We start from the raw sequence: 20,379 nt of genomic DNA, 5'->3' as shown, positions 1-20,379 counted from the left end.
GAGGAGGGCAGGGGGGGGGTTACCGGGCCCTGCCGCTGTCGCCGCATGGGCGACAGCGGCAGGGCCCGGTAAACCCCACTTACCTTTCTGGCGGAGCTCCGGATCGAGGCGACGGATCCGCCTTCACCTCGATCCTCTTCGCCATGCTCCGCTGGCCCCCCAATCCTCTTCGCCTCCGCCTTAAGGGCAGGCGAAGCCCCCTGCTCCGCTTCTAATTCGCCGGTCCGATTAGAAGCGGAGCACATCCCTAGAAAACAGTACAATACATTCTAATTCTCAAAGGCTGCTATCTACAAGAACTCTTAAAGCAAATACTTCCAAGTTGGATCCAAACCAGCATGCTATTAATTCCAAGCTTGATTGGTTGCACTGGACTTCCATTTTTCAAACTCAGCAGCCACTTCCCCACAACAAATAGCAAATCCCTTTGGAAACTAAGGAAGTTTCAAAAGCACTTTGTGAGATGGCATGAGGGTCTGCTGTTCAAAGTGAAAACAATAAACCAACTGAGTGTACTCAACAGCTTGGCCTAGTATCTCTTTGGATCTGTAAAATTAGTTAGCAGATACGTTGCATGAGAGCTGGCTGGCCAAGCAGATCAAGAGGTCTTAGCTGAACTTCATGTACTCTGACCAGATCCAGAGTGTACACAAATATAGAAATTACAGCAAACAGTGCTACATATCTTATCTATAAAGTATTTATTTTCTTAAGTTAAACAAACAGTTTTTTCAAGGATGGTTTCCATCTATAAAATGAACAAAGTACAAGCTCTGTACAGCAGATTTTAAAGAACCAACTGAAATGACAGTTCCAAAATTATATTTAATTTGCAAAATGAAATTCACATGTACCATCATTATTTTTGCTTTGAAGACACTAAGATAAGGTTAGAACAGAAATGACATTGCAATTTGTTTCCACATCTCCTGGCAATTTATTATAAAATGGAGCGGGGGGAGTTGTTTGGCTATTTCTTATACCTAAACCACTGACTGCCACTACATATCCTCAATTTCAAAACATTTTCAAACAGGGCTCCTTAGTATGCCCACGTACAAGAGGATGTGTGCAACAGCAATGCTTCGTGCACTGCACCTGAAATCCATAAACTTTTTAAAAAAAGATGAAGTCACAGTAAATTACTTTGGCACACTGTGTCATGTAAACATAGCTAACATCACATTACCATATTTCTGTTTTGATCCAGGGTCCATACAATACCATCACCCACAGCTTAGCCTCAATATAGAGATTCTTTCTGCATAGCATCTCTAGAATTTAAGAACTGTATTCCCATTTTACAATACATAGCTGACATTTAGGACTTTTTGGAGTGGAGAGACATTGTTAAATCTTACTAGGAAATCTGTTTCGATAACAGCCTTCTACAATTTTAGCAACTGATCTGTCTGCTAACTTCTGAATCACAAGAAAAATACATTTAGCCTGATTTTATTCCTGGGGAGTTTTCACCCCTGAAACATTGGATTATAACCAATGCCGTAATTAGACGTTCAATGCTTATGGCCCCAAATATTAAAGAGATCAAAGAATTGTTGTCTTCACCTCAAGCTTTGGTTCACTGAAAAGAAAATGAAGCCTGAAAAATACAAACCCAAGGCTTCTCTATTTTTGCTGCCAAGGTCATATTTAAATAAAATATACATCGGGGCTTTTAGCAAGGAGGAGGGAAATTTGGGGTGGAAGAGGGTGATATTCACACACAGTCCCCTATCCAAAGAAAAAGCATTGTAGGTTCAAACCGCATAATGTCCATACAACATGTCAAAACAGTATCTGCAGAGATCACAAACATGCCATATAAATCCAAATATTCACCGGCCTATTTGAAGTAGGGTTCTGAGACGTTAAAGTCCTTATATGCATGGGGAGCATTTTGTGGCAAATGCTACAGCTATCAAGGAAAATGCAATTTATGGAATACTCTCAGACCTATATAGCCAGAAGAGAACACTGTCAAGACATGATTGCATAATTTGTCTTTGTCCTTTCATAATCACTTTCAAATCCCTTCATTTTACTTTCTAAAATCTTACATAAGCTGTGTGTGTGTTGAAAAAGTCTAATGCAGGGGTTAAAAACAGTCAAAGATGTCTCCTGACATTACCTTGATAAAAAAAATAGCAGATAGATTGAAATGTCTGCTTCTACTGTACTATTTGCACCCAGATTATTTTCCTACAGCCCTGTTTGAAACACTAAAGGACAGATAAAAAGAAAACGCAAGCCATGACACCCCAAGAGCAGGTGCATAACAGCGGCGATGCTGCTGATATTTAGTAGCTAGCTGCTCATGCTTCCATGAAAAGGCTACTGCGGTCTTGTGCTGTCTGTCATTCTGACAACTTTTTAAAAGGAGAAAAAGGAAAGCAAACCGAAGAACGCAACCTAAAGGCTAAATCCTCATAGCTGCGTTATTTTAAAAAGATCAAACTATTTCTTTTAAGACAAAGTAGTCTAGAACTGCCCAACACAAATACCAAGTTTACGGATATCCAGAGCACACGGCATGTTTTCCCCAACTGGAGGTGACAATGCTGGTGAGATGAAGCGTACAAGGCTCTTTCTGCCATTCCGTCACCCTCTATAGAGGTCCGGCATTTCCCAAGACGATGAAGCGCAAAGAAGTAGGCACACTGTACAAAGCAGAAGCATCCAGTGTTTGCATGAACACCACTCAGCAGCACAAACCTGCTTCTTCACAAAGTTTTGTTCTTCTACAACTGTCCAATCCATTTTCTAGTCAAGTGTTAAAATGCTTTGTTGATAAATTACAGGATGATGAAAAATTGATAGAAAGTTGTAAATTTTGACAATATATATTTTTTTATATATATATATATATAATGTTTATATTTTAGAGTCCTGTCATAGAAAAGTCCACGGTCAAATATACCAAGTACACATGGCAAACCTTTCAAAATGATGCTCTGATTTCTGGAATCCACAAACACCGATTTCTATGTAAATGGAGACTGCCAATGATCTTCTCCAAGCAATTTACTCCCCTCCCAACTATTCCCACCCTTCCCCTCCCTCCCTTTGTGTGTTGAAAGCAGTTTTCTACTGTGCATCTGTTGTTTCTAGGGATGTTAATCATCTGCTGTGTAAATACTAGCTTGAAGCTGAACAGGAACTGGTAAGCCTTTATGGTGGAAGAGAGTGAGCCGCGCTGTAGCTTTATTTGATCAGACAATGGCAAGGTCCCTGGTTCACTTGCTTCCCTTTCGTTCACTTTAGTTGTCATTGCCCTACTTTCAGACAAAGATGGAATACTGAGGTATATAAAGTGTCGGTAACGCAATCAAAATGTTGCCCAAGGTTTAGGAAATGAGACAGTACATCTGTGCAAGCCCTTCTACTGCTGTAGATTAAGTGTGAACTTCCACTGCTGCGACAGCGAAGGATTGCAGATTTCAACAGTCAGACCACCGTTTTTGGCATTTCGGCTGTCTAAACACAGGTTACTGCCCACGTGCCTCAGTTTAGCATTGCTTTCAATTTGTTCCCATTTCTAGAAGGAAAGGAAAGTTACTCAGATTAGATCAATGGCGATAAACAAGTCAACATTTACTAGGGTCAGTCTATTCTACAAGTATTTTTCTATCTTGCATATAATATGGACTCCTTAAAGTTCCAACTTTTATTTAAAAGAAAACAAACTTCAAGCCCTCACGTTTTGGAGAAATTGTTGAAAATAAAACAGCACATAAAATGACACAGCTTATGCATCATCTGCAACTATAACCTGCTCCTCCCTCACCACAAACACAGAAGCTTTTAGTGCTAAATCCCTAGACAAAGACTTTTCCATCCTCTGCCAAGGGGAAAAAAGCCCAAATAAGTTGTAAGTATTGGCCAGAGAATTTACAGACTTCTTACAACATCCTAGAATCTACAGTACAACCTACTGAAGCAAGAATTTGACTTAAAGGCTGACAACGTGAATGTTTACTGGGCATGAGTAAGGGAGAAAGGGTGACTGCTGGTTTAACCTCTCTGCATAGTCTGCCTCCTTTCTGGGGCCTGGTCAGCAGTCTCAAGTGATGGTGGGGAAAAGAAGGCTGTGAAAAACTAGACGAAACTGAATGAATAAAACAATAAAATGTTTTGTTTTAAACTTTAAGCTACCTTGAGCACTGCAAGGAGTAGAGTAACATTAAATGAACAGAAAATGAGGACTTTGAAGTCAACTACGGAGTTGTAGTTCTGTAGTTGACTTGTAGATAGTTTTATAAAGCACGGAAGGACAGATCACCCTAATAGATCTGCTTATTTATGTAACACATTTTTAGCTATTCTTTAGCCAAAAAGGCTCCCATGAGCAGCTTACAAATATCAGCAGAAACACAGTCTCTGACCCAGGCTTACGCAAGGAAAAAAAGAATGGGGAGAGAGGTGGGGCGGGGTGGGGGGGAAGCAAGCTCAGGCATCCGTTCTTAAAAGTTACAGTTCTTATAATGGCTGGCTGGGATGGAAAGTTTAGAAGAATTTTACAGAAGGTAACTTTTCACATTCAAATTATTCGTCCAGGGTTTTGAAACAACTGTATGCAGCTGGGTACGAGAAAAGTGACCATCGACTTATGAGACAGCCTGAGCCCACGGGGCTGAGCCAGTGAAAACCCACTGTGCTACACACACACACACACGGATTTCTCAAACATCCATATCTGGAAATACCATTTCACTTGTCCATGGCACTGAGGAGCATTGCACTGATAAAGCATAAAATAACCAATTTCTTCCCCCTCCACAGACTTAAAACTGTCACATTTCAAGCTTGACTGAAAGAGGATTGGAGCTTTGAAACAGGTGACCTATTTCTATAGAACTTAATCGGAGGGATGAAAAGCCTTGCATATTAGAACCTATATGGACAGTACCCAACAAGAAAGTACTGTTGCCCCTAGTACTATTGCCTCTCTGCACTAGATTTCACTATTTTACATTGAGCTTTGGACTGAAAGCATCTCTCACTCAATCGTGTATTTTAAAAAGAATAACTAAAAGAAACCAATGCTTAACTTACATTTTGCAGGCTCGTCCATTCCTCCCTGGAAGGGGGAATCTCAATCTCAATCTCAATCTCTGGACTAACCTCATATTTCAAAAAACATCTCATGGTGCAGGATGTGTGAGTGCAAAGAGAGAGGTGGCAGGATGTGCTGCTCAAGGAGAATGGGAGAGGGAAGAAAAAAGAGCTCCACCATATATGGCAGCCTGAGCTTGCTTGTGGAAGGACTGGTTCATGGAATCAGCTAATGACTTTGAGGCTTTAAAACAGGGTAACAGAACCATCTTCAGTTGTCAGATAGCCCTTGTTCAATCTTCCCCAACCTGGTATTGTCCCAATGTTTTGGACTTCAACTCCCATTAGCCTTAGCCAGTACGGTCAATGTTCCTGAATCCTGGAAATTGTAGTCCAAAACATGGGGAGGGCACCAAGTTGGGGAAGGCTGCCCTAAGTTCATTCACATATGTTGTTCCTTATCCATCTTCAGTCCAATGTGATTGCGTTTTCGGTAAGTTGGAAAACTACCTTAGTAATTACAGGAAGGTTATGAATTCAATATTCAAGGTTCTTGTAGCTTAAACAGAAAATGACTATATAAAAACAGTAAGCCTAAGATTTATTCACACTAGAGAGCTTGCTATAAGAGATGCCAGCCATCAACTCCACTGCTGTCATCAGCCTCACTATAGCCGACCTAACAGGTAATGGGATTCAGTGACACAAACCATATTGCCAGAAATCCAGCAGACAATCTCCTAGAGAACTACAGATGGCAGAGTACAGTCTGCACAGGCCACAGCCCATGCAGGATGGTACCAGGTAGCTGGAAAGAGAAACAAATATATTTGCGCCTGGCTGCAGGTACTGACCTGCCTGGCATCGTTTTCTCTACAGCCCTGAAGTTTTATGAGTGAGCCGGGAGCTCGGTCTACAACAGTAAGGCACAAATCCATATGTTTCACTGACTTGTCCTTCGTTAAGGCCCATTCCTGGAACATAAAGGAAATGATACATAGTTACACCCATGTACACAATGCTTACAAACATTTATATACTTCAATTTACCCAACAGCTATCCAATATCTATTACCAAAGGAAAGCATTTACAAAGGGAGAAATACTTTAGAAGCAAATGTCTCACTTCAGATGCAAAGTGCTGGTATTTTTCACTCTTTCTACATAGCGAGAAACATTTCTGAACTTTGCCACCTTGTGTGAGCCTTTGGAAACTCATTATTTTATTTATTTATTTTAGGTTTTTTTTATCCCATTATTTAATTATTTATTTTAGCATTTTTATCCCAAAAAGGCTCTCAAGGTGGCTTACAACAATATTTCTTAAGACAATCCCTGCCCACAGGCATACAATCTAAAAAAAAACATGACACAAAAGGAAAGGGGATTGGGAGGGACGTGGGGGGAAAGCAAAGCAAAGCAAATTCAAGCATGTTTTATTTGGAGCTGCACAACGTTTTAAGATTAACACGGGATAGTTGTCTTATACTGCCCTCTGCTGGTTCTACAGCACAACAACATCTAACTAGTTGAAACCATCTTAATAACCATACATTCTGAGAGTATGTAAACCTATGTTATTAATAAGTACACTGTGAAAATGTTTTTACATTTCCCTCCACACACAAATATATATTGAGGATCTCGCACCATCTCTGCCTTGTCTTGAGGCATTTTTTTCCTTTCGCTGGAAATCACATGCTGATTACATCATAATCCTTTTCCCTTTTCCTGAGAATGTCAAATGTGATTCAAAGGGATGGCATTATTTCACTTTCATTGAAAATTGTTCTTTAATTAGGTATTGGCTCTGACCCAACTGAGTAAAAATCTACCTACATTCTGCTAAGTTCTGCTTATGAGTATAAGCAGGAAATACTAATTGATCTTAAAAAAGAAGAAGAAAAGGGTTGCATAGCCTATGCTGGGCAACTGGCACTAAATGAAATGAGACTAGGCCAAAGGCACCCCAGAGGAACTCTGAGAGCGACCGGGCCTGTTCAGATGACACTTCAGGCTCTGTGGTTAGCGAAACTGTGGTTCTCGGGGGTTAGCACTAACCACAAGCTGTGCTGTCACACACAAAAGCCACGGTTAGAGCAGCTAACCCTGCTGCAGATGGTCCAACTGTGATTAGGGAGTGAGCAGGGTTCAGCAAAACACATTGCACAAGACACCTTAAACTCTGCTGCCTAACCAATAGCGTTAACCAATATGTCTTCTGAACAGCCCCTCAATGTTATAAAATGCACAAAGCCAGCTCTGAAAAGCTACATGAAGTATTAAATGTTTAATATTACAACCAAGATCTTTTCCAAAGCATAAAATTGTACATTAAAAAAGACACACATTCTTTAGCTTTTATTCCATCAACCCTGTCTAACTTCTCACATGGTATTTTAATGTATGTATGTATGTATGTATGTATGTATTTATATCCCACCTTTTTTCCTCCAAGGAACCCAAGGCAGCATACATTATCCTCCTTGTGAGGATAAAATTATACATTTTATCCTCACAACAACAACAACAACCCTGTGAGGTAGGCTGGGCTGAGAGTCTGTGACTGGCTCAAAGTCACCCATGGGTTTCCATGGCCGAATGGGGACTAGAACCCGGATCTCCAGTTTCCCAGTCCAACAGTTTAGCCACTACACCACACTGGCTCTCGAGACTTAAATCACAACATCTACGGCACAACAATTAGGGCAGTTTTGTATATTAAAATGTTTCCTAAATGAATTGCTGAAAATTGCCTTCCTCCTGGTTCACTCATGGAAACCTCTGCTGGATTGAAGGGCCTTTCATCAGGGGCACCGATGAAAGATAAAACACTCTGTATTACCAGTATTAGTGAAAGTATTAAGCCTATTACAGATTGCTAAGACATATGCATAAATGAATGGCAACTGTCAGATCTCCAAGGGCTAGCGGAAGTCATTGCTAGTGCAATGAGAAGCTAGCAGTTCCTCAACGTTTCGGAAAGAGCGGAAACATTCATTTCCAGCAAGGGGGGAGGTCAGCTGAGCTCACAGAAAGGAGCTCTGCTGACCTGTCCCAATCCAGAAAGTAGTGTTTCCACTCATTTCTGGGATTGCTTTTGGAAGCACTAGTTTCTGGTGTGCTAGCAGTGAGTACCATGGGTGCAACGTAACTACCATAGACACAACAGCAGTATAGGACACTGCTCAATATTAAAACAAACAAAAATCCATAAAGCCGTTTTTTGCCAACCCCAGAAGCTAAAGGTAGCTTTAAAAAAATCATCCTATAATGGAAGTCCAAATAGACAGGAGGGCTGCAGTAATAAATCTACTTACTTTTGAATGTTATGAAAAATTAAAAATCAGGCTGATTTCTCATTTCAGTTTATGAACTACTGATTACTAACCTGGTTTCCCCCGGCATTATGACATTCATAAACGCCAACAACACCATCTGCAAAATGGCCTAAAGTGTCAAGGCAATTGGTTCCTTGCTGCAAGGCCCCAAAAGCTATATCCTGGTGATCAGGCACCCTGAAAGACAAAAGGCCTTTAGTTCCAGCCAAACTTCTCCTAAATTTGAAGAACAATCACACAAAAGTAGCCAATCGGACAGAAACGGTTCCCCAATCATCAGGTTTTAAGACTAAGGGCACCAACCTACGAAAGAAAAAAATCCTGGCGTGCTGGGATTTACAGGACTTTTTTCATCTCAAGAGGCCTAACATTGTACCAACATGAATTTATAAACACCTGAGTGTGTATATGGAAGAGGGATAGGGGTGGCACATAAAACGAGCTATGCAAACACTGGCCACTATCAGCTGCAGCCTGATGGGGCTTTTCCTGTTGGTCAACAGCCTTTAATGGGGAAAAGTTTCGCCACCCCTGGGATAAGGCAGAGACATCAAGGTCTCAGGATGCACTCACAACATGAATGAGCTATTCTTCAATACCCTTTAACCACCTAAGTGTATCCACAGCCCTGTACAACGGGCAAAATAGAGATTATGTCCACTTTAATAATTATGAGTATGGAATGCTTAATTAACCAATGAAATACTTGAGATGATAATATGTGGCTAAAACCAGGAACTTCATGACTAGGACGTAGGCTGGTAAGCCATCGTCTGGGCATATTCAGTCGTTGGGACCCTCTTTAATTGCATATGGGAATATCGATAATGAACATTGGAACTATTGAGACTGGGAGGCACTAGTAATTGTCTGGAGTGGCTAGGCCTAATCCAAAGTGCAGGAATTCCTACCTATTACGTACATGCCAAGCCCCAGCTCTGATCCTTGCAATAGATTGAAGTTAGCATGCAAACGAAGGGACAACCTTCCACGAAATATATTTGATATTTGATAGACATACCAAGTTGTGAAGATATTAGAGTAGATGAAGTAAAGTCACAGATTAAAAACGACAGCTCAAAAGATAAAGCAAAGATGAGAGAAAGTTTCGCAGCCTATCATGAAAAACGTCAACAAAAACACATGGACTAAGGGACTCACCTTAACTCAGGGTACACATTTTCAAGATACCACTTGAATGGTTTACAGTTAAGTCTCTTTCTCAACTCCATTCGGCTTTGAATACTATTGAGAAAAAGATGTTTGTTTTAAATCTGCATTTTAAAAACTGTCCCAATTTCAGTAGAAGACATCTATGAATTATTTAGACAGAGGTTAAAGATGTGGTTATACGTTCATGTTTATAACATTAATTTCTAATACCCCTCTGCCCCCAAAGACTGCAGTCTCAAAATAGATGAACAGGAGGAAGGCAATGATTAGACTTACTTGCCATAAGGTACATTTCTGGCTGAAGGCACTGCTGCATAATAGAAATTTTTGTATTCATCCATCCAGACTTCTGCTGCTCTACGTGTATTTCTGGAAATAATTCAAGATGCACAGTTAATTTTATTTATTTATTGATTTTTGCTCTTGTTAGTGAGGCAGCTTCCTTATTCCTCTGACTACTGCAGATCTTTCTACATGAAGGATATTGCAGGAACAGAACAAGAAATAATTTTATTATTAATTACATTTTTATTCTAGACCTTCATCACATCTCAAAACAGCTTAAAATAAAAACCAAAGATTACATAGTCTTTTCCTGCCATTCCCAGCAACACTTGTGCTAAGTAACCCCACAAGACTGCTGCAGGAGCTGGGAATGGAAAGGAAGCAGCGTTCTTTGCTTCCTTCGGTATTTTCAGCTATCCAGGCTTGCTCCATACCAAGACATGTATTTTTGACTAGGGTTAACTTGCTAAATCTCCAGATTTCCTTCAACAGCCTTGGGCAAGTATTTACCATACCCCAAACCCTATAAATTAGAATTTATTGTGTAAGTGTTCTCAATTTGTAAGATGCTTAACATTTCTGAAGCTAAGTTTCTTCAGCAGTACAGTTTTAGTAGTCATATGGACTAAATATGGGAGAGATTCACAGAAGACATTTGTAGCGCTTCGAAGACCAGGACATATGCCTTTTTTTTTTAATACGAAGATAAACAAGAAAAATGCATCCCAAAACAACATGCCCCATGTGCGCTCTCATTTTACTGTTTGAAAAGGAGTACATTATTGCCATTTGCTATTCCTCTGGGTAAGGATGCAATCCTTGGTCCCATTATTTTATTTAAAGCAGTCACCCAAAGTTACCTTGCAAAAACAGTACCACTTCCTCCTGGGAAGGTATAAGGATGTTGCTTGCGGAACACATGGCCAACCCTGCTGCATGGGATTATTTCAAGGCTCCCACCACACTGCCACACACGGAATGAAATCTCTGTCATCAGAAAAAACACAGAAATGGTTCATATTCTCTCTCTCTCTCTCTCTCTCTCTCTTCCTGCTACGCCCCAAATTGAGCTTCCCTGCCATTCAGCAGTGCATAATGTTTTTAAAATCCCTGGAAATTTCTCTGGATTTTGGAGTATCCAGGAAAAGGGAGTTCAGAATCAGAGCCATGTTTATCTGTCCTTATAAAAAAAAAACCAACCAGACATTTATGCCATCTATATAATTATTAAATATGTCCTCAAAGAAAGAACACTTTTGCCCTTGCAGTTCAAGAAACTAAAACTGTTTAAAATCCAACAATCAATAGATAACCACGATTAAATGGGCCTGTGTAATTACTTGGCTCTGACATGAACACCTGGAAATAAGAACTAATAATGAAAATGTCAGCAATAAAAAATTGATTTGAGATGCTGTAATAGAGAAATAAAATCACAGTCCATCTTAAACTAAGGTGCCAAGTATCCAGTAGGACTGATAATCAAAATTAATTAGCTCAGCCCTCAAGTAACTACTTTCTAATACATTCTTTAATGTATACACACAAAATGATTAAGCCCATAAACTATGTGTCCTAGTTTTAAATATTTAAAATGTGTGGAACATCTTAAAATCCCTGTTAAATTAGACACTTTGGCAGTGACATTTTAATTAGTTAACACAGAATGTATTTTCAATTTGTGCTTGATTTTTCTTTAAGGCTAAGATGCTTTAACATTTTACTAAATTTTGTTTATTGTTTGTACAAAGACTATTTAACTCAGACTCTTCCCTTTCAGTTCTTATTTTTCAACATAAAGCTTCCATTTTAGAATGGGGTCCTGCTATGCCTGAATGTTTGCCAATAATCCACTTAAAGTATTATTAACTGTCATGTTAATCCACTTCAGACAGAGATCTAAAGACCATGAACTCACAAAAATTAGGTTACATTATAATCTGCTTTTTTCTGAGGAAAGATACATACCTAGATTTTCTCCTCCCCATACATCCATCATCATATCATACTTCCCCAGCTCTTCAAAGTAAAGTTTGTCCATTACAAAGAGTCCACCAGCTATCATTGGTGTTCTAAAGAGACAAGGGCAGAAACTGCACATTATGTACTTGCACAGGATAATCAGATACTAAGACTCCAATTGAGTATTTTCTATCCATACCTTCAATTAAACCATTCTGTTCAATTTTAGTCATCTGCACATGCTGCCACACTGGAACTTTCTATCACAGAACTAATGTAGTCAAGACTGATTCTTGGTTAACTACTTAGAATTCCTTAGAAGTGACTATTGCCAGAAACCTGCAAATGCTAGAACCTAGTCTTAAAGTGAGTAGCTTGATACATTGACCCTGTTCAGTGACATGCTAAGCCATGGTGGTTAAGCATTTTGAGCTAAACATTATGGCTTAGCATGTCATGTGAACCATGGCTTAGTGTGCCATGTGAACTATTCCTAACCATGGTGGCTACATGACCACGGTTTAAACATGCTCACTAACCATTTGCTGCAAATTAGCGTATCATCTCAACAGGGTCACTGAATGCATATTAGGTTCTTTGCCCTCTGAAGCTCTTGTAGTGCTTTCCAAACCAATGTAGAACTCTATACCTATGATCAATTTAAAAACAGGACCATGCATATTCTGTGCTAAACATTCTGCAACGTATATGAATTATGTAAACTGTCCAGAGAACTTCGGCTATGGGGCGGTATATAAATGTAATAAAATAAAATAAATAAATAAATGTACATTTGAATATGTTGGACTATTCTGTTTCTTCGCTTCATGAAGAGGGACAAGGAATTACAAACAGCACACAAGTCCACATCATAACAACTTTCTTTCCAACTTCTAAGATTTACACTTTCAGGGTTAGCTTTTTATGGATTAGATGTGTACATTACATTTAAAATAAGAGCTGTGAGTCTTGGGAAATAGTTCTACAGCCACTACTAGATTTGGCACTTGCATAGAATACATCAGGCTGGTTTGCATAATCAGTTTTACCCATGGTGGCTTAACCTCAGTAGTTTGCGGGCACCCACAGGCACCTGTTCTGTAAACACACACACACACACAGGATGCTTTCATGCAAACCTGGCAAGGATGGGTTGTTACTTGGCATTTCGACGCCAAGTAAAAACATGGCTTTTTAACAAAGCCTTTGATGGTTAAACTCACTGGCACATTGTTTTAACTGCTTTTACTGCTTTTAAATTATATATTGTTTTAACTTGGATCATGGTTTAATTTGTTTTCAACTGTGCATATTTATTGTTTTATACTGTATGTTTTTATCTGTATGCCACTCTGAGAGCTTAATGATATAGGGCGGGATATAAATGTTTTAAATAAATAATAAATAAATAAATAACCAGCCAGTCACGACCCATGGGCTATTTTAGGGTTGTGGGTGGTTTGTTAACCACAGCAACAACCTATCCTCGCTGGGTTCACATAACACGAAGACAACTTATGAGGGGGATTGGTTTACAGAATGGGTGACTGTAAACAGCAATGGCTTACTTAAGCTTAATTAAGCCACTGTGGTAAAACTGATCATGCGAACCTGGTCATATTCCCTTTTATGATGTTGGAGAAATGAAAGCACAGCATATGCACATTCTCCTGGCTACTATACATTGAAACATTTAATAGCAGTAAGAATCAAACTAGGTACACCTTAATAATAATAATTTATGTGCTCATTTTATCTTCAGTTATTCTAGAGATCTCAGCAGAATAGCAACTTAAAGTGAATTAATGTAGTTCTCTATCTACTCTAGCAAGCACCATGCTAATTAGGGAGAGCTGCATTAACTCATTGCCTATACTATCCTGGTATGTTGTGTGCAAGAGGAAAGCAAACCAATCAATGTTCATATAGGTTTCAATTCCTCTATTTCCTCCCTTTTTCCAGGTGATGCATCCTCAGCTTACACACGATGTGCTACCATTTATGTTTTGCAGTGATCCGTTTAATATAATGCACTGCCTTTGTTAACAATGAACACCACTACCACAGCAAATCTAAGTGAGCAAAGATGGAAGTTAGCAATTCTAGTACCAGCCTAATATTTTGAACCAACACTTCAAGTTTGCAATAGTTTCCCCCTGAATTGAGCGTTTCACAATGTGCAAAGTAATTCAAGAGCAATCTGCCAAGAATAACTTGGGAGATGGAAACTCAAAGTTACACTTACTAAGAACAACAACATTGTTTTGTGAGGGGAAGGGTGATGCAGGAACATACTTTATGGGAGCAACTGGGTTTCCTTGCCGTGCTCTTCTTTGCTCAGGCGTCATGTAATCCCACTTGAATACCAAATTCCAATCAAAGCCTAAGAGTTTGGAGGTGGGGAAAAGAAAGAAAGAAAGAAAGAAAGAAAGAAAGAAAGAAAGAAAAGGTGTCAGAATAGCACAGGCCAGATATTGCATACATTTGCTTCCTTCCCCCTCCCCTCTTTTAACTAAGTCTCTCCTGCTCTGAAGTTAAATGAGATGGAAATCATAATGTATACTACTGGGGGAGGGGGGGAACACACACAATCAGTGTAACCCATCTGCACACAACTCCAGTCTTTCTCTTTGCTATTTCTTCAGTGTTCTAGTTCATATAAGATGTAACAGGAGCTATGAAGAACACTTCACTTTACACCTGGATTTCAACAGTGCTAAAGCGATTTCTCTTTGAATATGGAAAATGTTATAATTCCATATTTGCTTCCAATTCATAGTTCCTGTCCATGGATTTGTTTTACGTAACTACAGCAGGCCATACACTGCACAATGACAACCAAAACGGTATGCGGTCTTCTCAGATAGAGCTTGCAGGTTCGTATAGCTTCATGCAAAATAGTATGATCACTTACTGCAGGAATGTAGGCATATACATTTCTGTATAAGAGGTGCGGTGCCTTATTGCCTAGTGCTCAGGACTAGTAACATTTTCTCACACAATCCATGCCAAGAGCAGTTTTGAAGCTGCTTTTATAAAGTTTATTATAAAGGGTTTTTTTTAAGTACAGAGGGATGGGTCATAACCACAAATCCACAAGTGCACTTATATAGCTATTTAAAAACACAGTTCTAAGTTACTACCCTTTGAAGCGAAATTGACTGGACCAGAAAGCTTTTCTCTGATTTGGTATGTGGAAATCAGGTGAAATTAGGAAAACTAGGAATCAGGTGAAATTATGATTTGCCTGCTTACCACAAGCTTCTCAACTGTTCCTGCATTTGTACATTTATAAGCATAGCAATACTAGATCAGGACAGTAGTTGCTCCCTTTGCTCTAAAGAAGTCTGCATCTTTGGCATTGGAACTACAAAGACCAACTACATTACAGAAAACTGCTAATACAGAGTTTAGAGAAGACGCATTCCTAAATAAGAGCCAATGTAGTGTAGTGGTTAGAATGTCAGACTAGGGCTGTGGAGACCAATGTTCAAAACCCACAGACATTGAGTTCACTGATTGAACCTGTTGTGTTATTGAATAATTTGCAGAGCGCGTTGCATAGCTGGAAGCACACACAGTGACTGGCAAGAAAGTCTTACTTGAGGAAGAAATTAAATACTCACTTCACTTTGCCAGTAAGAAACGTTACTGAAACAAAACTTTTCCTTTACATAAGGTCATAGAGATTTACAGCATACTTCACCAACAACGACAATGACTTGACAACAATAACTTGACAACAACTTGACAACAAGATGCCTTCGAACAGGGACATCTTAAATACAGTTTCCCCTTGGCTCAATTAACCAATTGTCTCTATTTCAGGTCTTGCACGTAGACCAAACTCTGGACACCTGCTACATTCCAGAGACAATTCTGCCAAGCACATTTAACTCCATAAAGTCCTTTCTTTCCTCTGTGGGGAAAAAATCACCCCAACACTCTCAACCTAGTCTACCTTACAGTGTTGCTGTGAAGATGGGGTGGGGGACCATGTTTGCCACTTTGATCGTCTGGGAGAAAAAGTGGGATATACATGAAAAAAATGCTAAAGAAGAAACCAAATGATTGTAATAATATTCTGCATATCCCACAATAGTGTATTGCCTAATGACTGAATGATTGCTATCAGATCTTTGAATGCCCTAGAACTGATTTTCCAAAGTTTGTTTTAAAGTGCAATCCTACGGTCCCTTGGACCATAGGATAGTTCAGATTCTGAGGTCAGAGACAGCACTCTGACCTCAGAAGGGGGAGTCGGAGATCCGACCCCCCCTCCCCTTCCCCCTTATAGCCAGTGTGGAGAGAACTGTGCTGGCTGCCTCTCCGTAAAATTGATCTTGGAGAGGGGGAAAGGGGGCGTACTGGTAGGCGGTGCAGTGAGGAGACCAAGGAGGGCAGGATAGATTTATCATGAGCCTCCTCCAGCCTCCTTACCTCCCCCTCTGAAGCACACTCACTAGACAGGCTGAAAAGGATGTCTAGTGAAAAATCAAAGAATGGAGGAAGGGGAGGCAAAGGTTGTCTTAGCCGCTCTTCTTGCCTTCAGCCTGGCAGGGCATAGGAATCTTGGACGCCTCAGAGCTAGTGAAAAAAGATTTTATTCTTTCCAGAAGGCAAAATCAACAGACTCTGAGAATATGCAATACACAAACCATATCTAAGCACTATCCAGAAGCATTTTTTATGCTCTCTAGAACTTGAGCTATTGTGTAAGATGCCATTTTATTCCTCTAAGGACAAGAGATTCAGGCAGTGGAAATTACACTCATTTATTAGAAGAATTCCAGTGGTAAAATTACATTGCACCAAGAGGCTTCTAATTAGCATGACAGCAGAAGCAAGTTCAAGATTTTTTTAGTTTCTTCCACATGTGTGAACATGAATTTGTTCTTATAACTCTGCCTCTGTTTAGCAGAACTACATGCTATCAGAAATTATGTACCACTTGAGATACAACCTTAGTTTTTTGCACTTGGATGTTCCATGTCAAAGGCATGTTGCAAACTAATTATTACACTGCAATAGATAGGAGGGCAACATGCTTTGGTCACTAAAATACCTTTTGAATCAGCAAAATGTACTTTTTATGGTGCAAAACATCATTTATCTAAATGTGAGGTTAAAAGCAACTGTTTCACAGTCATTATTGAGTCAGAAGTGGTGTACACTAGAACAAACATTAGGGGGCTCTTCTGGAGCACAAATAAAAAATAAAGTATAAGATATCCTGAAGTACTCAATGAGATTAAAGAAAGTAAACCAACGTGAATGCAGCAGCCCAATTTAATCAGACATGTTCCATTTACTGTGACGCTAATAGCAAATTGTGCACTAAGAACATTTATATGGCATAGCTCAAAAATGTATGGCACAGTAAAGAAGTCAAGTCAACACAACCTGCTTCTAATAGTTATCTAAAACTCAAAGACATACATGGATTTCAATTTCTCCTCTTTGGTCTGACATTTTACTGCAGGTTCCAAATGTATCATATATTCTGTTTCTATAGGTGCTACTCTTGCATATTGGCTTTAAGATTAAGTTCTGAATTTGAGACATTGCCTGAACATTTTTGTTCTCTTGTTGCCTAAGTATTGTCTTCTAGTTTTGTAAAGATATTGAAAATCGGGCATTGATTATGCACTGTACTTATTTTCAATCTGTCAAATTATGTAAGACATCCATTGTCAATTCAGATTGTTGTGGGGTTTTTTTTATTCAATTCAGACAGTGTTATTCAAAAGCACCAGTACTATCAATTTAAAGGCGCCCATTTGGAAGTCTGAAACATAAAAAGCCAGATTAAACAAGCGCACCCAACTTTCAGAAATTCAACAGTGTGAGGCAAGCTATGAATGCACTATAGCTATCATGTGTTTAACTATTTGGATGCATTCACATTTGCGGATACTAAAAACTTATACTCCAGTACAGGTACATACCGCCTTTTAAATCAGCTGATGCCCCCACATACTGGAAGTTGTCCATATTAATCACATCAATTATAGGAGACACAACGCGGGTCTTGTCCTAAAATAAATATTGAAACAAAAAAGCAATGTAAAATACTCAGACAAGGAAGGCTATTGAGCTTATTGATATGGAGAGGAAATGTGTCACAAAATCCAATGAAAGGCATTTAACTTAGATCATTATTCCCTTCAAATTTACATGGTTTTGAACAGAGATAGTCAGGTCACAGTGGTTCGCAGTGTAGTATCTTCCCAAATGGATTACTGCAGTAGTGGCATGTAGGGCTGTCCTTAAAGACAATGAAGAAGCTTCAGCTAGTGCAAAATGTGGCAGCCAGTTTAGCCAGACTAAATCGTATTACAGTGATTCTGATAGAGCTGCACCTGTGGCTGTCTACTTGCTTCCAAGCTCAATTCACTGCTGCTTACGTTTAAAGCCCTAAATGGCTTGGGACTCAAATATTTACAGGAGCGCCACTCCCCATATCAGCCTGCCCGTGACTTAAGACCATTAGGAGACTCTTCTCCAAGAGCCAGTGTGGATCAATAATCTATGCTGCTTCTTTTTTTTTTAAAAAAAAAAACTAACCTCAGCTACTCTTTCCAGAAGAGGCTCCAGCCAGTGCTCATTGCATTCACAGTGACTGTCCAAGAACGTCAGTACTTTAGCCTGTGCTGCATCTGCCCCTCGAACACGGGAGCGCATCAAACCTGAAAAACAAGACCACACATAAGCTAATTGTTTGCATTTTCACTAAGTGATTCAGTCCAAAAAAAACAGCCTACTGACAAAGGTAAAACAATTAGTTTAACTACTACCCTGCTAGTACTACCTGCTCTTGGAAACAGGGTGAGACGAGTAACTACTTCTTGCTACATCCCACTAGCTTGTTTCCCAAACTTGAATCAGAGATTCACCAGATCAAGACGGAATGCAACAGCTTTACAGACAGACCCCACTCAGTGATAGATATTTTGGGCTTCAAGAATTAATGCATGGGCAATGGTCCCTGAAACTTCTCTCAAGCCAGGCAACACAAATCTGGTGTTAAAGAATACATTTGTATTGCTCAAACAGTCTAAGAGAAGCTTCAGCTAAGATGAGGCAAATTACAAACATTCCTAAATACATCCAAGTTATAATCACTAAAAGTATAATGAAAATAGTAGCAAGCATATTGTTAACATAGTAAAACCTAGATTCCTCTCAATCTAATACTTAATATCTAAATTTCATATTTACCCAAAAGGAAGGCCTGGTGGGCAAAACTAGTCTAAGCATGTATGGCAGGTTTCTCATTCTCCCAAGATCTCTCTCCCCAACAAACCAAACTCTGGTCTTTTATAACCCCCATGATGTTGATGACGTCATCCTTAATTTCGGACCTGGCCCCATTTTTTTCCAATGCAGGCAGGTCTGCCACTAACACCAGTAGCACTTAGATGAAGGTATCCCTGGCCAAGCAAAGCAACGTGCTACTTCCAGTACTTGACCAACCCATTTGTGGTAGTGTTCCTTCAATCCCAAGAACACATTCCATTACTCATAGTGATCTCACAACACACACACATACACACACACACGTGTACAACTAGTAACATCTACAATTCCTCAATCTACAATGCATATTCCGCTACAAGGATTCTGGGCAAGATGATCCATTATGTCTAATCCTAATAAATGTCTCTTGTGACAATGGCTAATGCCATCAAACTCAACTTTGCTATAACAATGTTGCCTAACTTCATAATGGCCAAGTTTGAAATAGGAATTTGGTGTGCTTGTACAGTGTGCCAGTATTCCGAACTAGTCCATCACTCCTCCCAACCCATTCATTTCACCTGGCTGTGACACTGTGAGTGAGCAGCAACCTCCAAGATACTGCAAATGCTGTGAAAAGTAATGTCCCAGCATCCCTGGTGCCTGAGACGTTGCTGCAGCAGTATTCTAACATCTAAGGATCATGGTTTGAGATCTTTCTCTCTCTCTCTCTCTCTTTCTCTGCCATTATTGCTGCACCGAAGCAGCCACTGCAGCCGCCATGTAAGATTCAGACACTTACACATCCAGTGACGTCAGAAGGAGCATAATGGGGCTCAAGCTGGGTTCTGAAAACTATTTTTGGAAAATAGTTCCATTTGCCAAGCCTAGTTCTGAATCAAACTGGGATGAAGGGGCTGTCCATTGTATCTTGCTTAGATGTTGCTAGTATTTCAAGACAGAAACCTCCTCTTTTCTTACAGTACTTCTTAGAACACATTCAAGGCAAGACTTAATCAACACCACCTCACTACCTACCATTAGGTGAGAAAATACTAGCATAACTAATATATTATGGGCCAGCTTAGCCTAGCGGTGCCTTCGAATATATTATGAATACGTGACTACTTGCTTTTTACAACCTTTCATGGATACTATGATGTCAGTGTTTCAAACTGCTTCATAAGAAAAAGTGGTAACCTAGTCAGTATTTTTTCACAAAAAGTACCTATGAGGTAGTTCACCTCAATAGGAACAACTGCGAGGCTCTCTAATGTATGGCAGTTCAATAAAGCAATTAGATTATCATTGAACTTCTAAAGCC

General features: G+C 39.6%; 1 protein-coding gene across 2 annotated transcripts in view; it reads right to left on the bottom strand.

Annotated features, from left to right (window-relative positions):
* Positions 1-686: 686 nt before the first annotated feature.
* The window catches only part of GALNT2 (polypeptide N-acetylgalactosaminyltransferase 2), a 61,919-nt gene continuing 42,226 nt past the window's right edge, over positions 687-20,379 (bottom strand). For both annotated transcript variants that reach the window (XM_063124393.1, XM_063124394.1), the window contains exons 7-16: positions 18,384-18,505; positions 17,765-17,852; positions 14,112-14,199; positions 11,823-11,926; positions 10,715-10,841; positions 9,846-9,938; positions 9,558-9,641; positions 8,447-8,573; positions 5,910-6,029; positions 687-3,538 (exon numbers count right to left, since the gene is read on the bottom strand). In XM_063124393.1, the coding sequence (XP_062980463.1) occupies positions 3,383-3,538; positions 5,910-6,029; positions 8,447-8,573; positions 9,558-9,641; positions 9,846-9,938; positions 10,715-10,841; positions 11,823-11,926; positions 14,112-14,199; positions 17,765-17,852; positions 18,384-18,505 (1,109 nt within the window). In that variant the 3' untranslated portion in view covers positions 687-3,382. The remainder of the gene's footprint in view (positions 3,539-5,909; positions 6,030-8,446; positions 8,574-9,557; positions 9,642-9,845; positions 9,939-10,714; positions 10,842-11,822; positions 11,927-14,111; positions 14,200-17,764; positions 17,853-18,383; positions 18,506-20,379) is intronic.

The sequence above is a fragment of the Elgaria multicarinata genome, chromosome 4, assembly GCF_023053635.1.
Source record: "Elgaria multicarinata webbii isolate HBS135686 ecotype San Diego chromosome 4, rElgMul1.1.pri, whole genome shotgun sequence".
Taxonomy (NCBI): domain Eukaryota; kingdom Metazoa; phylum Chordata; class Lepidosauria; order Squamata; family Anguidae; genus Elgaria; species Elgaria multicarinata.
The sequence above is the reverse complement of the archived record's forward strand: the minus strand, read 5'-3'. Positions and strand labels throughout refer to the sequence as shown.